This window comes from Parasteatoda tepidariorum, chromosome 1 (assembly GCF_043381705.1).
Source record: "Parasteatoda tepidariorum isolate YZ-2023 chromosome 1, CAS_Ptep_4.0, whole genome shotgun sequence".
Taxonomy (NCBI): domain Eukaryota; kingdom Metazoa; phylum Arthropoda; class Arachnida; order Araneae; family Theridiidae; genus Parasteatoda; species Parasteatoda tepidariorum.
The window spans coordinates 69,335,384-69,349,617 of NC_092204.1; the positions used below are offsets into that span (position 1 = coordinate 69,335,384).

Here is a 14,234-nt window from a genome sequence, read left to right on the forward strand (position 1 = left end):
ATTTTGGTGTTTTTTTTCTTTCTGAAATTTCTTAAAATGTTATTTTTTATATTTGGAAGTTTTCAGTATATAATAATTTTCTTAATCAAAAGTAGTTGAAATTAAATATTGAAATCTGAATTTAAATATTCTTCATTTCATATTAAATAACTTAAATGTTAATAATAATTTTTAAAAAAATTTTTTTTACCTTTCAAAAAACAATTAAGATAAAATTAGAATATTATTATCAAATATAATTTGCTGTCAATTTTTATGAAAATTATTAATTATTTATTATCTTATTAGTTATTTATTATCCCATTAATAATTTCTGAAAGCTTTGACACGTGCATAATTTTCTTATACAGCTCCTTAACATAAGAAGATCATAAGCTTTAAAAAGACCAAGATATTTGTTGTAATTTCTTGATTCAGATTTATGTCTAAACTTATTTAAGAAAAACAAAAATTTTACTGAATGATTATGGTACACAAAATTCATATTAATAAATAGATTAAATTCTTGAAAGGAGAAACTAAATTCAGCTGACACAAAGTCAACACATTTGCTAAATTATCCTATGTAGTTTTTTAAAATAAATTTAAGATCCAAGACAATTTATTATGAAAATTAAATAAAAATGTAACATCCAGAATACTTAAATCTAAACTAGAGCTTATTGATGTTATTTTTTGTCTGTTTCTCCCTCCCCACATTTTTTGCTATCATTATATTATTTTTAGTATCTTTTATTCTCAGTGATGCTTTCTACCTTGACTAACCAGATTTTTTTATAAATTTGTTAGTTTCATAATTTGTGTTTTATTATGTTGATTATTTATTCAACTATTTTCATATAATTTTTAATTCACTACAAATGTTACAGACAGATAATGATTCATAATGTTATAACGATTAATATTTGCAACCTCTCTTTATTTTCATTATCATTTGTACTTGAATAAATTATGAAACTCTAGTTTGTATTTTTAGCTTAGTTTTGTTGAAAGCAGGAGTTTGATTTAAAAGAAATTTTCTATTTTGCAATTACATTTTGTGTCACAAAGTGTTTAGGAAAATGGGCAATGCGTTACATTACATCATTCTAGTTCATAGAAAGCTATATTTTTTATAGATAAAAAAGATCAAAAAAAAATTTTATTTACAAAAAAGTTATTATCTAAAAATAATTGAAATAAAATAATAAAATAAAATTTTAAATAAAGGAATTTAAAATCTAGATGCCAATTATATTAGCATATGCTGTTTAAATTAAACAAATAAGCAAAATAAATGGTTAATAATTAAAGACTAAGTAATGCTTTAAGACAATGCAATATGTGTAATGCTGTTCGCTTAATAAAAAAAAAACTTGTTTTTGTGTGATAGGAAATCTTAGCTGTTTTAAAGTTAGTAGTTTGATTTATTATTTCAGCCATTTAACTGGTATTTATTTATATATTTTTAAATATGATTATTTTACTAAGTTAATATGGGTTACATTGAGTTATTGTTTACATATTCAAAAGAAATATATCAATGAGAATGAATATTAGATAACACCAAAAGCGTGTCATATTTTTAAATGAGAATAAAGATATTAATTGCTTAAAAATTTCTAAACTATTAATTATTTTGGATGAGTCAGTTTACTTTAGTTAAATGTCAATTTTCTATTGAAATTGAAATTTGTTGATAGTGGGAGAAGTTTACTTGTTTTGTGTTTAAAAGAAAAACTTAAAACTTATTTTTAATAGTTGAAAATATTTAGTGGTTAGATTGGCTCGGTCTTCAAGATTTTAAAAAGCTAAAATTGTTTTATAAACAGATTTCTAACTTAAAGCTATCTTACAGTTTTCTTTTACGTTTTATAATTTTTTATTTTTTGTTGACGTTTGTTTTAATTTTAAACAGCATTTTTTTTTTCTAGATTTTCTCTAAACATTTGTTCTCTTCATTATTATTTCTTATTTTGTTTTCTTTTTTAAGCTAAGTTCAATTACCTTTGAAATTTTAATATTCTCAATTTTGTTTACATCTTTCTCCAACTTTTCAGAAATTAAACAATTTATCATATATCATAAAAGAAAAGCACTGAAACTAATTGTGTCTGAATTGTAAAAGTAAAATAATTTTCATATCTTAAGTTAAAAGGAAAACTTTAAAAATTCAAAAAAAAAAAAAAAAATGTTAGTGATATGTGTTGGTACATCAACAAACCAAATTCATTTATAGATTTTCATCATTGTTTTTCACACCTAAACTAATGACATTTTTAATGATTTGTGTACTTGTCATTTGAAATTATGATTTTTTATTCATCATTTCACTGTATTAATTCCATAAGTCTTTCAGTGCATATGGGATTGATGCTTTTTTCCAAATTAGATATGTTGTATAGATTATGTCTATTGTAATAAATCTCTTAGGCTTCATCTAAGTTGGAAAAGCTTTTTCTTAAGTTTCAGTTACTTGCTTTTCTTATGACATAATTCATTATGTAAAGTTTTCTTCATTGCTGGTTTAAATTTTTGTCATCTTTGTACTGCAATATTCAAAATGTTGAAAACAGCAGCAATTACAGGCTTATCATAATTTCATTCTCAAAAGGGGTTTTTATCATTTAAGAATTTTCTGTATTCTTAAATTATGTCACTCATTTTTCATAGTTGTTTCGGTTCTACTGACATTTTATTTTATTGTTTGATCTGTGACAAAGTGGTAAAATAAAAGTTCAGTTTAGAAGAAAACTTTTTACTTCAACTATTACTTGGTTATCAATGTTTGTACAGAATTTTTGTATCTAAATTTTAATACATACTTGATATTGTTAGAGGAATTATTCTTTCAAAACGATTTTCTTTTCTTTTTTTAAATTTTTTTTTCAAACCTTATTTTTGTAATTAACTTTTTTTACCCTACTCTTTTTCACTTTTTGCAACATTGTTTTTCACCCTCTTTCTTGGAATGATAATTTTTAAACTTAAAATTGCATGTTTCTCTGCTTTCTGTGTTTTATAAGTTTTTAGTATAAATTTTTAATCTGCAATATATTTTTGTTGAGTATTGAACCTTTGTAAACTGATTGCTTTTATGAGACATGTATGGTGTATATTAAGAAGTTAGTTATTGGAAGTAAATTCAGTCTCATGTAAATGTATTTGAAATAAAATTATTTTAACACTGATTGTTTAAAATATTGCATCCTTATAACTGCAGCTATTAGTTCTAACTAAGCTTTGTATTTAAAATAAAATATATATTTAATGCCCATATCATTACATGCTGTTTAAAAAAGATAGTCTGAAGCCTTTTCTTATATCTTTAATTATATTTCTCATCACAAAGAGAATAATTTTAAGTATTACAGTTGGCACTAAAATTGCAATAATGTAAAAAAAAATGGTTATAGTTGAAGATTAAATTTTATGCTTTTAAAAAGTATGCAATGCAGTGAGTTTTTAATTATGTTCAAGTATTTTTTTTTTTTTTAATGTCATACATTTTTATGCATTTTCACAATTTTAAAATTCACAACTCTTTTTTTTTTGTTTTAAAATGAGCCATTTAAATCCATGTCAATTGTTAACATGAATATCCAACCTTCCTAATCTTTTTATTTTCTGTGAGGAATTTAGGGAGGGGGGAATGTTCAACCTGGGAAAAATTTTACGAAATTTTATAGTTAATAATGAATTTTTATTCTTAATTAATTTTTCTAGTTTTGTCCTGTTATATTAATCCTCATTTCTATGCCAAAAGATACAAATTAATGAATTAAAAATGCTCAATGAAAACAAATAAATAAATGATTGAAACTTCTAAGTCTCTGGTTTCAAAGAGTCGGTTTACTTTATATCGCAGCTACTTAATATTGATTTTTATCATTTAGAAAGATAAATTTATATAATTTATAATAAAGATATGCTGCATTTATTATTAAAAGCATCGAACATTAAAGCAATATTTACATGTAGATTTTTATAGGATCCCATGTATTTTTATTATCCTGGTTTTCCCACTTTTCGAGAAAACATTTCAAAAGTTTTATGAAAATAGAAGATTTATATTTCATTAAAATTTAATTTTTTACAAACTATTGATTATTTAATTATAATGTTCACTTTAAATATAAAAAAGGAAACATTACAATCATAAGTATTAATAATAAAATGACATTTAACTATTTTCTCTGAAAAGCCTCACATTTTTCTCTATTTGTTACTCTGTAAAATCTGATTAAATAGTAAAATTAAAAACATTTCTGCATGTAACTATACATTTAATGTTGCATTTCTAAATATTTATATTTTCTATGAATGGGCATGTGCATGATTAGTGTTCAATTTTATGTGTATTAAATTTTTAATAAGTGTAATGTTTCATTTCCATTAAAATTCATCATGTAAAAATGCACATCAATAAAATCTAAATCTAATGACTATATTTACAATTTAAAAAGCATTTGAAACTCATTCAAAATTTATTGCTTAATGTTCTATATTTAAGTGTTACATTATTTTAATCCATATAATCATGTTAATATATTTTTAATTTTAGACCCCAAAACAAGACAATTAGTCCAGCGAAAATATAAGTCATCTTTGGTAAGATCATTGGAATTTTGTGATTTAGTATTTTTTCACTGCAAATTTATGTAACAGAGTTGTGTTTAAATTTAAGACAAATAATTTTAAATGTTTTAATATTTTTAATATTTAAATGGAATTGTACAAATATTATTAATTATTTTAAATAATAAAATTAAATAATAAAATTAAAATTATTTTACTTGTTAATGTTTTATCTTGTTATAGAGGCACTAATATTATATTTGTAATAAAGTTGTACAGTTTTTAATCCCCAACAAAAGACAACATTTTAAAGGTACTGTCAGCAATTGGCTACTTATTCAGATTAAGCAAGTAAACTTTAATATATACTACTATATTTTATGGTAAGGCATTTGGTTAATCCTTTGTTAGAAATTTAAATAAGATTCATAAAATCATAAAGAAAATGATGCACTCTAACACAGATGAGACACTAAAAAAAAATTATAAACAGTAGTTTTTTTCCCTTTCACTATAATAAAAAAGCAATTATTAATTTGTTTACATTTTTAGTATTGTTCATTGAAAATTTTTCCATTTATTAGAAGTTTTAAGAATGATTTTCATTCGTTAATATTGTGTTTTTTTATTTCTCATGAAGGTAAATTTTGTGCAAGTTTGAACAATTAAATTTATTCATAACCATTTTAAGTTTACACTCTTAGTATATAAATTTTTTGCATAAAGTTAAAAGTTCGCTATTTTTTTCTTTATTTCACTTTTAACAACTATTTTAGATTTAAAAAGATTAAATCTAGTAATTATTATGAAAGGTGATTATTATGAAATATAAAATTAAATATTTAGCATTGTCAACCAAAAAAAAAATGGACAGCTGACAGTTTAGGATGTATAAAAATGCAGGATGTATTAGGATGTATAAGGATGCCCTACAATTAAGAAAAATGGATTTTCATTGTTAAAAGCCCATGAAATAATCCAATTACTGCATGAGATATTTCCTGGTCGAGTACTCTAATATTTTGGTGATCAAAATCGGCTCCTTAGTTTGTGTGAACACCATTGGGTTTCTCTCTATGGAAAGTCAGATGTATGTTAACAAGCCCACATCCACCAAATCATTGATCAATGCTGCGTCAATGAAATTTAGCCACATTTCTGCAAAAAGGTCATGGAAAATTTAAACAAAGGAATGCTTATGGGCCAGCAAAGCGGTGACGGTCATTTGCACGATGTGCTATTCTATATATAACCTTATCCTATGTACTTTATGTTTGAATTAAAATACATATATAAGTGAGAGAAAAAAACTGATTTTTGTATTGATTTCAAATCTTGTCTAAATTTTTAGACAACCTTCAGTTAAAATTTCCTTGGAAATGGTTATTTAAAAGTTTATATGTTTAAAAATGTAAGTTAATTTAAAAGTTATTTTGGTTAAATTCTTTTTAATTTCTTTCAAAAATATATTTAATTTTGAATATTTATCTTTTCTTCAGTTAGGAATTAAATTTGTTTACAAATATGTTTATACAAATGCCACTTTTACATATGATCAAATTCATCATCTTTGAAGTTTTGAATCACTTTTAAAAAATAATACATCAATTCAAGCAGAGTTATAATAAAAAAATTTTAATCATTTAATGTGTGTTTAATTCAAATATGTTTTAAACTCATTTTCGAATTTTTATTTTGTAGAATATAAACTTTTTGAATAATATTTGTTTACTGATTATAGGCCTTTCAACAAATTTTTTCAAAAATATAAAAATTTATTGTGCTAAAATGCACCAAACTTAAATGTTAAAGAAAATTAATTTCCAAGAAACCTGCTGTTTTTTGGAATCATGAAAGCTTATTGCTTTTGAATATTCTACTAAGCAAGCTTGTGCACATGATAAGACACTTTTTAACCATATAATTTTATGGTATTGTATTCAAGGTTTAGAATCATAAATGGAACTCTTTTTATCTATGAATGCATTTCATTATTATTACCTAATGAAAACATTTTTATATTATGGTATTGCATTGAAGATTTCAAAGCATAAATGAAGCTCTTTTTTACTTATAAGCGTATTTTAGTTGTATTAATAAAAAACATTTTTTCCTTTTAAATGACATTGATTTTGCCGAAAACAAAACAATTGTGTTCAAATATAATCAAGTCTGTAGGAAATTAAATTACTTTTTCTCAATAAAAAAGTTTATTTTTGCTTAGAATAAATTTATTTACACTTGCCTTTTTTTTATTCTCTTAATACCTAACAAAATGGAAAATATTTTTGACAATGGAACTACTCAGTAATTTGCAGTAGTTTTGTAAATTGTTGTGCTTTAACTTTTTAGTTGATAGCTTAGTAGATTTTTGTTCTTAATCTTTCCCAACAATAGTTGGTAATAAAAGTTAAGTTTTGTTGAATAGTTTCAAAAATAACCTTCAAAGTTATTCTACCTCTTTAAGAAGAAGGGCTGGATGTGTAGCGTTTTTAAAAAGTGCCTAAAGGTGCTTATTTTCGATTTTTTAAAAGCCCTCAGAGATGCTTTTTTCATTGGATGTTTTTAAAAAGTGTTCAATTTTTCCTTTTCCAAAATGAAATATTTTTTCTTTACCGTGTCCATTTTCACTATAAATTATGCAAAAAAGCGTGGTTTCACATTGACACAATTAATTCAACCACAATCCATTTCGGTGTACCATCGGTTCGTAGCCCATGAAAGCGTTAATCATTTTACATGTTTAATGAAATACTTACGGGTCCGCATGTACATATAATGAGCAGAATTCAGCAGGAAAGATTATTGCACTCTCGGGTGTAATTCTGTTTCATTTTGTAAGAGATGATCAATTTCAGGCTTCAACTTCCCCTGAGATCCAACATAAAACTTAATTAAAAGTCCAATAAAAAAATTTGTCTAATTTTTGCTGATCACGGCTACAACTAAACATTGCCAATTTTTTTTCTCACAGCAAAAAAGAATTTAATTTCTTTCTTTATTTCATATTTTAATTTTATTTATGATTTTAATTTTATTTTTTGAACTTGACTTTGGGATCATTCATTAATTACGTATTTTCATGTGCAATCAAAAATAACAAAGCTTCATCATCACAAAATTTCCATCTCCTTTTTATACGTTTAATTTAATAAAGATAAAAATTGATCAAGATTTGTAAGATTTTTATCTGAGGGACCATCCACTAATTGCATAAGAATTTTAAAACATTGTTTTTCTTCTTATATATTTTATTTATTACTATTGTATCACTTTTAAAATTTTTAGTGCTTTTTTTAATTTGTTTAGGAAAAAACTCAAAAATATTTAGAGGCAAGATTTTAAAAAAGTATGAAGTGAAGGACTTTCACTATTTTAAATGCAGTAAAAATCTTGTCGTTCAGATTTGTCATTCCAAAACATCTTTAATTCATCTCTTAATGATTTGGTTTAAAAATAATTGAAATGAGAAAAATTCAATTATCTCAGATTTGTTAAATATTATGAGTGTGGTGTAGACCTTATAATAATTTACTTATAACAAAAATATTTAGTTTCAATACTTATTGTAATTACATTTCAAAATTATTGACATTTTTTTTAATCATTTCATTAAGGAAATACTGAATGAAATAAAAAGGGGCCATTCAATAATTTACATTTGTAATATGAATTTACTAAAGTTTTCTTAGTTTACTTAATTCTTCAGACATCTTTATAAATTTGGTGTAATTAATAATATTAATCTTGTTAATCTTTTGTTGAATATGCTTTTATAAATAACTTTTATTTAAATATAAAAAATGCACTTAATAACCTTTTTAAATAATGTTAAATTAATTATAATTTTGAATTAAATGTTTTTACATAATTAAAGTAATTATTAATTTAAAAAATAGATCGAGTATATGCATATTGCATATTGTTTATGTAAAAATGAAGAACTTTCATCAATAGGCAAAAAAATTTTTATCAGTGCACATATCCTAATTATATTTTTTAAAAGTGCTTAAAAGGTGTTTGTTTTTTGTTGAAAAATTTGGCTACGCACTCTGGAGGGTTTTATTTTGATATTAGATTCTGTTTCAGTTGCTAAGTTTACAAAATCTATTAAATATCAAACATGCATTTATGTATCTTAGTAAATACATAAATGTTACAGGCATTACAAATGTTATAAAAAATAACCTTGTATCCGCTTATATCAATTAAAAAAAATTGCATTAGACCTTTGAGTGGAGATTCGAATGTTTTGCAGCAAGTTAATTCTTAATTTTTCACGTAGGCTCCTGAAATATGTGTAGCAATTCTTCGTATTCTTGGTGTCCATGTGGCTAAACGTCCAGCAGGATGCCTCAATTGATATTCCAGCACTATCATACTCTCAAATATGCACATGCTGTTATGCACATGTTGGTGTCTTTTGTTGCTTGTAAAGTAGTCTTTATTTACTTTGTTTTTGTTTTTAAAATGTAGTCTGTTTTTAATTTATTTTATGTTTTTTTTTGTTATTAGAATGAATGTCTGTCACTATATAAATCCCATTTTAGAATTATTAAAAATATTTGTTTGCTATTATTGGATGTTTTGCTATTTTGTTTGCTTTTACTGCTAAAGCTATAAATTATAATTTATTGTTTGTTTTTTTTTAATTCTGTATGCATATTTGTTTCATATTTTCTGAAGTTTTCCTTGAGATATATTATAATAAAAAATAAAGCAAAAATTTTTCTCTATCACTATATTATATTAGATAAAATATAACGTTTAATTAATAAGGCTGATTTTTAAAGAGAATTATTGAAGTAACATTAAAATTAATTTAAAAGACGTGAATGACAAAAACAAAATTGAAGTCTCTTGTAGTAAATGAATTTGACTTAATGTCAGAGTGAGCGTTTAAAATCGCATGATTAAAATTGTTGTTCAAGTCGCATGATTTTTTAAAAAAATTATAGTATATTTAAAAACAATTAATTTAAACAAGCTGATTTTTTTTACAATTAGTAAGTGTAAAATTTTTTTTGTATAATACAGTTAATAAATACATTCTTTAAAAGTTTTTTTAAAAGTCTGATATCAGTGATATTGAGAGTTCTTTACTAAGAAATAATGAATGAGATATTTAGATAAATTATTATATTTGCATGTATATTCCTTTCATTAAAAAAAAGCATTGAATTAAATAAACTGACTATTTTAAATAAATTATTTATTTAAATAAATTGATTTTTTTAAAATTATTATTTTTAGTATAAATATTTTTTAAGCAATATAATTAGAAATACATTATTTAGGGTGCGATTTTTTAAAAAGTTTTATTTCCTAATGAAGACTTCTAACTGAAAAACAATAAAAGCGATATGCATATAAATATTTAAATTTTCAAATTGGCTGAAAATAAAAAAAGGGGACTAAACATGGATAAGAGTGCCATGAAATTTTTTAATTATAAATTTATTTTCAATGTTAGTAAAATAATTTGTGCACACAAAACATTTTTAATTATACCCATTTTTAGTTTGTCTATATTTAACAAAGTAACTTTAAAATTTTTTTTTTCAGTTATGTGTTCTGGTCTAAACTAAACTCTTCATAAGATAAATTGACAAATAGTCTCCCAATCTTAACAGGTTGAAAGATTAGGTTAAAAAAAAATTGGTTTAACTTTAGCCACGAGATCAAAATAAAATTGTGGTGTGGTCATTCCATACTAATTCTGCCACACAGTGTCTGTGATCTTAATATCTCAAGAGATTTCAATGTATTATACTTCGAAAGTTATTTTAACTGTCCATAAAGAAAAGAATTAATTTTTAATTAATAATTTTTTCTCTCATAAGAATATACCTAAATATCTGTTTTATAAGTGTAAATTTTAAAGTAACGGTAGGATTTAAATAATGCAATTATTGGATTGCTTGATATTTTTTGTTCTTAATAATGCCCGACTTTTCCTAAAAGTATAACAGTGACCTTAGGAATACAAAAATACTAAATATGTTTGATAAATAATTACTTGATACAATTCAGTGTTTTATAGTGAATGTGTAATATTATGCATGGAAGTTCCCCCGCTAGTTTTATTTCTTAATTTATTTTTATTAAGTTATTTGTTTGCTAATTTTTAAATTTTTTCTTCAACTCAACCAAAAACTTATTATTTATGTGCATGCTTTAAGAAATTTTGAAAGAGTTCAGTAAGCAGGTTTGTTATAGGTGTGTTGCATGTGACAGAATACAGCATCAATTTTCGTATAAATGCCTAAGGTTAAAAGCATCAAGTTGTAACTATCGTTTTGAAAATGCGTTAAATAGAAACCATCAAAAAAAGTAATAAATATTAAAAAATCTTTGAAAAGTTGATGATATGCAGAAGAAAATAATCAATTCAATAAATTATCAATTTAATCAAATTAAGATTAAGCAAAGAGATAAAAAGTGACAGAATAAAGATTTTATTTAAATTATAAAAGGTATGATGAAAAGATTTAACAAATATTTTAGCCAAAATTTTGAATTCAATTTCTTATTTTTAGTTACTAATTGATAGTATTCTTTTTTATATCGTGATATCTTTTAACTCATAATACTATAAGTGCAGTGTAAAATGAAATAACATAGTAATGCTACATTTATATATTTTACGTAACATATTTTGCAGTTATTTCATCAGTTTTACTAATATAAAGTTGTTTATTATATTTTGAGTTTTAGTTTTTTGTGCTTTATCATTAAAAAAGACATAGTAATGAGTGATCAGGCTGTAGAAAATTTACCTTTTCAATCTTGTATACAAACCGTACCACTGGGCTATTTTATTTATATTTTCAGCAGTAACATTTTTATTTAAAGGCTATGTTTAGTAAAAAGAAGAGAAAAAAAACGCACTCTCAGTAATCAATCAGACCCCCATATTTAAGTGGTCAAGAATTAGTTCAAAAAAGGAGGCTAAGAATGTTAAATTTTTCACTGAATTTGTAATTTTAACTGTCTGGACTAATTATTTCTCATATCTAGAGATAAATAATTAAGGAAAATGATAGAAACAATCCCTTACACAATTGAGATGACATCTTAGTATGTAAAATTATTATAAGGTTAGTATCTAAATATCTTATTATTACTACCATGTGTTTTTATTGCATACTGGCCATAATATTCACCTACATATGCCTGCTAATATCAAAATTTACAAGACATTAAGTTTTTGTATTCCATTAGTTTTTAAATTATTTCTGAAAATGATATAATTCAAGCTGTATAATACATTGCATTTATACAAAAAGTAAGATAATAAAATATTTATAACTAGTTTGGTATTTTTTATATTCATTTAAAAAATATATATTTTGTGTTAAAAACATAGGATTATTTTGCAGGAATAGACAAACATTTAAAGTGACTCAAAAATAATACAATTAAAAACCTAGAGCTTTCTCCAAATTAGGGGAAAATATTTATTTGAAAATTTTTTTGTTTGTTAACTTGAAACATTTCTTCTAGGCGGACCAAATATGTTACGCTGTTTTATGTGTTTTTTCTTATATCGCGGCTGGAATCGAACAACGAAAAAGAGAAGCTGCTAAAAGGCTTATTCACAGTGAAGGATCATCTCCAAAAAGCACGATTCCAAGACTTCCAAAGAAAAGCTGACTTGTGCTTTATGTCTATTGGGTTTTTATCTAATTCTCTATGCAACTGCTTCAAGATGAGTTTCTCTCTACTGCAGTTCATAAAAAGATATCTCTATACTCTGTGAGGCCGTAACTTTCGGCAGACTATTTTTTACTTCCAATTATGAATGTACTTCTCTTTACTGAGTTAAGTGCATGAAATAAGATAAATATGCAATATTAATTAAATACATGTACTTTTGCCAAATGCATAAGGGATTAATTGCGATATAGAATATATTTGTGTTTGGCTCCTCAAAGTCATAATTTTATACCTTTGTAGAACAGTTTATTCATTAACTGTGTAGATTTTGCTCCTCTTGGCAAGTGTAAATAGTCAATGAATGTTATCATAAAGACTATTCTTACTTTATTAACGTTCCAGTTACTGAACCAATCCTAATATGAGAAGGAAGATGATTGTTAAAAGTGCCTATCTATTTGTGTCATAACAAATTGTGTATTTGCGATCAGATGCAGTTGGATTTGTCTTTTTATAGTTTTTTAATTGTTTCAGGCTTTATCGATAAATATTTTAAAATATTAATAGTTATTAACAAAAAAAATTTCATGTAAAAGTTTTTCTTTTATTAGAGAAAGGTGATGTTCAAAATTTCCTTTAATTTTCTTAAAATGAAACTCTCCCCATAAACATAGTTAATTTTACTATGTAATTATTAATGAATCAATCGGTGGCATTATAAAGATTTGTTTCACTTAATGGTAAATTGCATACATTTGTTTCTATGGTGCTTGTGAGAAAATGGAAACAAATATACTCTGTACAAGCTGGTAAAATAATGCATTTAATGTCCATGTAGCTACTGGAGAGGTCTGCTAATGCCATTACTTAACTCATTAAAAACTTTAATCATCATTTAAAAAATATGTTTTAAGTATAAATTATTTCTTTTTAATGCATACAGTAATTTAATATAAGTTGGTTACTTTAATCATACTAGATAATTTGAAACTTTAATAAATAACAAGATGAATTTTTTAAACTGATAAACTTCTATTGTTAAATTATATCAGCTGCATGTTCTTCAAAGGAAACAAAAATGATGATGATATGCTTCAATCCGTGAAAAGAAATATATTTTCTTTTATGTACAAAAAGTAATTATAATAGAATCAAATTGTATTAAAATAAAAAATATTTGTCTAGTCATTTCTAGTCAAGGAATGAAAGAATAAGTGTGTTCAATCCAATTTATTTTCTGTTTTAAAAGTTCTTTCTTAATATATGTATACATGCTAAATTCTAATTAAATTGTTAAAACACAATTTTGCTTGTTTTAAATATTTAGACAATTTATTTATTTTGTTTTTTGTTTCACATTTACAATATTAAACACTCACAACATGCATGTTACATTTAAGACAATGTTTAAGTGGTACAACTGATAAACAATAATTTATGCTTATGTAAATATTAATTTTCTATTTTGAGTTCTTTGTGTACACGACTTGCAATTTTTTTTCAACATCATTATTAACTGTATAACATTTTCAAGCTTTTTTCTAAAGCAAACTATCAAATATGTTTCTTGTATGTTATTTTAAATTACAGTTCTGACATAAATTGTAAGAAAGTTTAGTGTATTCTTACTATTTTTCAAACCCATGATAATGAAGTAAATCTAATGAAATTCTTCAAATATGCATTTGAAGTAAAAATGTGCCACGTATGTAAATCATAAAAATTGCACAATTTAGAAGCAATAATATAAATGTATATAAATTTATCTGCTGTTCCTGTATTATTTTAATTTTGTTATTCATTTTAAGTTCAAATATTTTTTAAACTATATGTAATAAATGTGGAATTATGTATATTTTTTTTCATCATATGAATAAAATTATAGAATTTTAATGTTTATTTTTTTATGATTACAAATAATCCAATTTTCTTTGTGGACCTTAGCAATTGTGTTAGTCTTAAATTCATAAAAATAAATATTTTTATTTCTCATAAATAATGGAGACAAATTAAAAAAA

The 14,234-nt window shown here is 23.7% G+C and overlaps 1 protein-coding gene across 8 annotated transcripts in view; it reads left to right on the top strand.

The window, feature by feature from the left end:
- The window catches only part of LOC107439002 (Rab3 GDP-GTP exchange factor), a 76,772-nt gene extending 62,663 nt beyond the window's left edge, over window positions 1-14,109 (top strand). For 5 of the 8 annotated variants that reach the window (XM_071181793.1, XM_071181803.1, XM_071181798.1 and 2 more), the window contains 2 exons: window positions 4,544-4,590; window positions 12,064-14,109. In XM_071181793.1, the coding sequence (XP_071037894.1) occupies window positions 4,544-4,590; window positions 12,064-12,213 (197 nt within the window). In that variant the 3' untranslated portion in view covers window positions 12,214-14,109. Of the gene's footprint in view, window positions 1-4,543; window positions 4,591-8,842; window positions 8,990-12,063 lie in introns of those variants that run through there. The other 3 variants (XR_001583472.4, XM_071181801.1, XM_016051451.4) reach the window with 3 other exon arrangements.
- The last annotated feature ends 125 nt before the right edge of the window (window positions 14,110-14,234 follow it).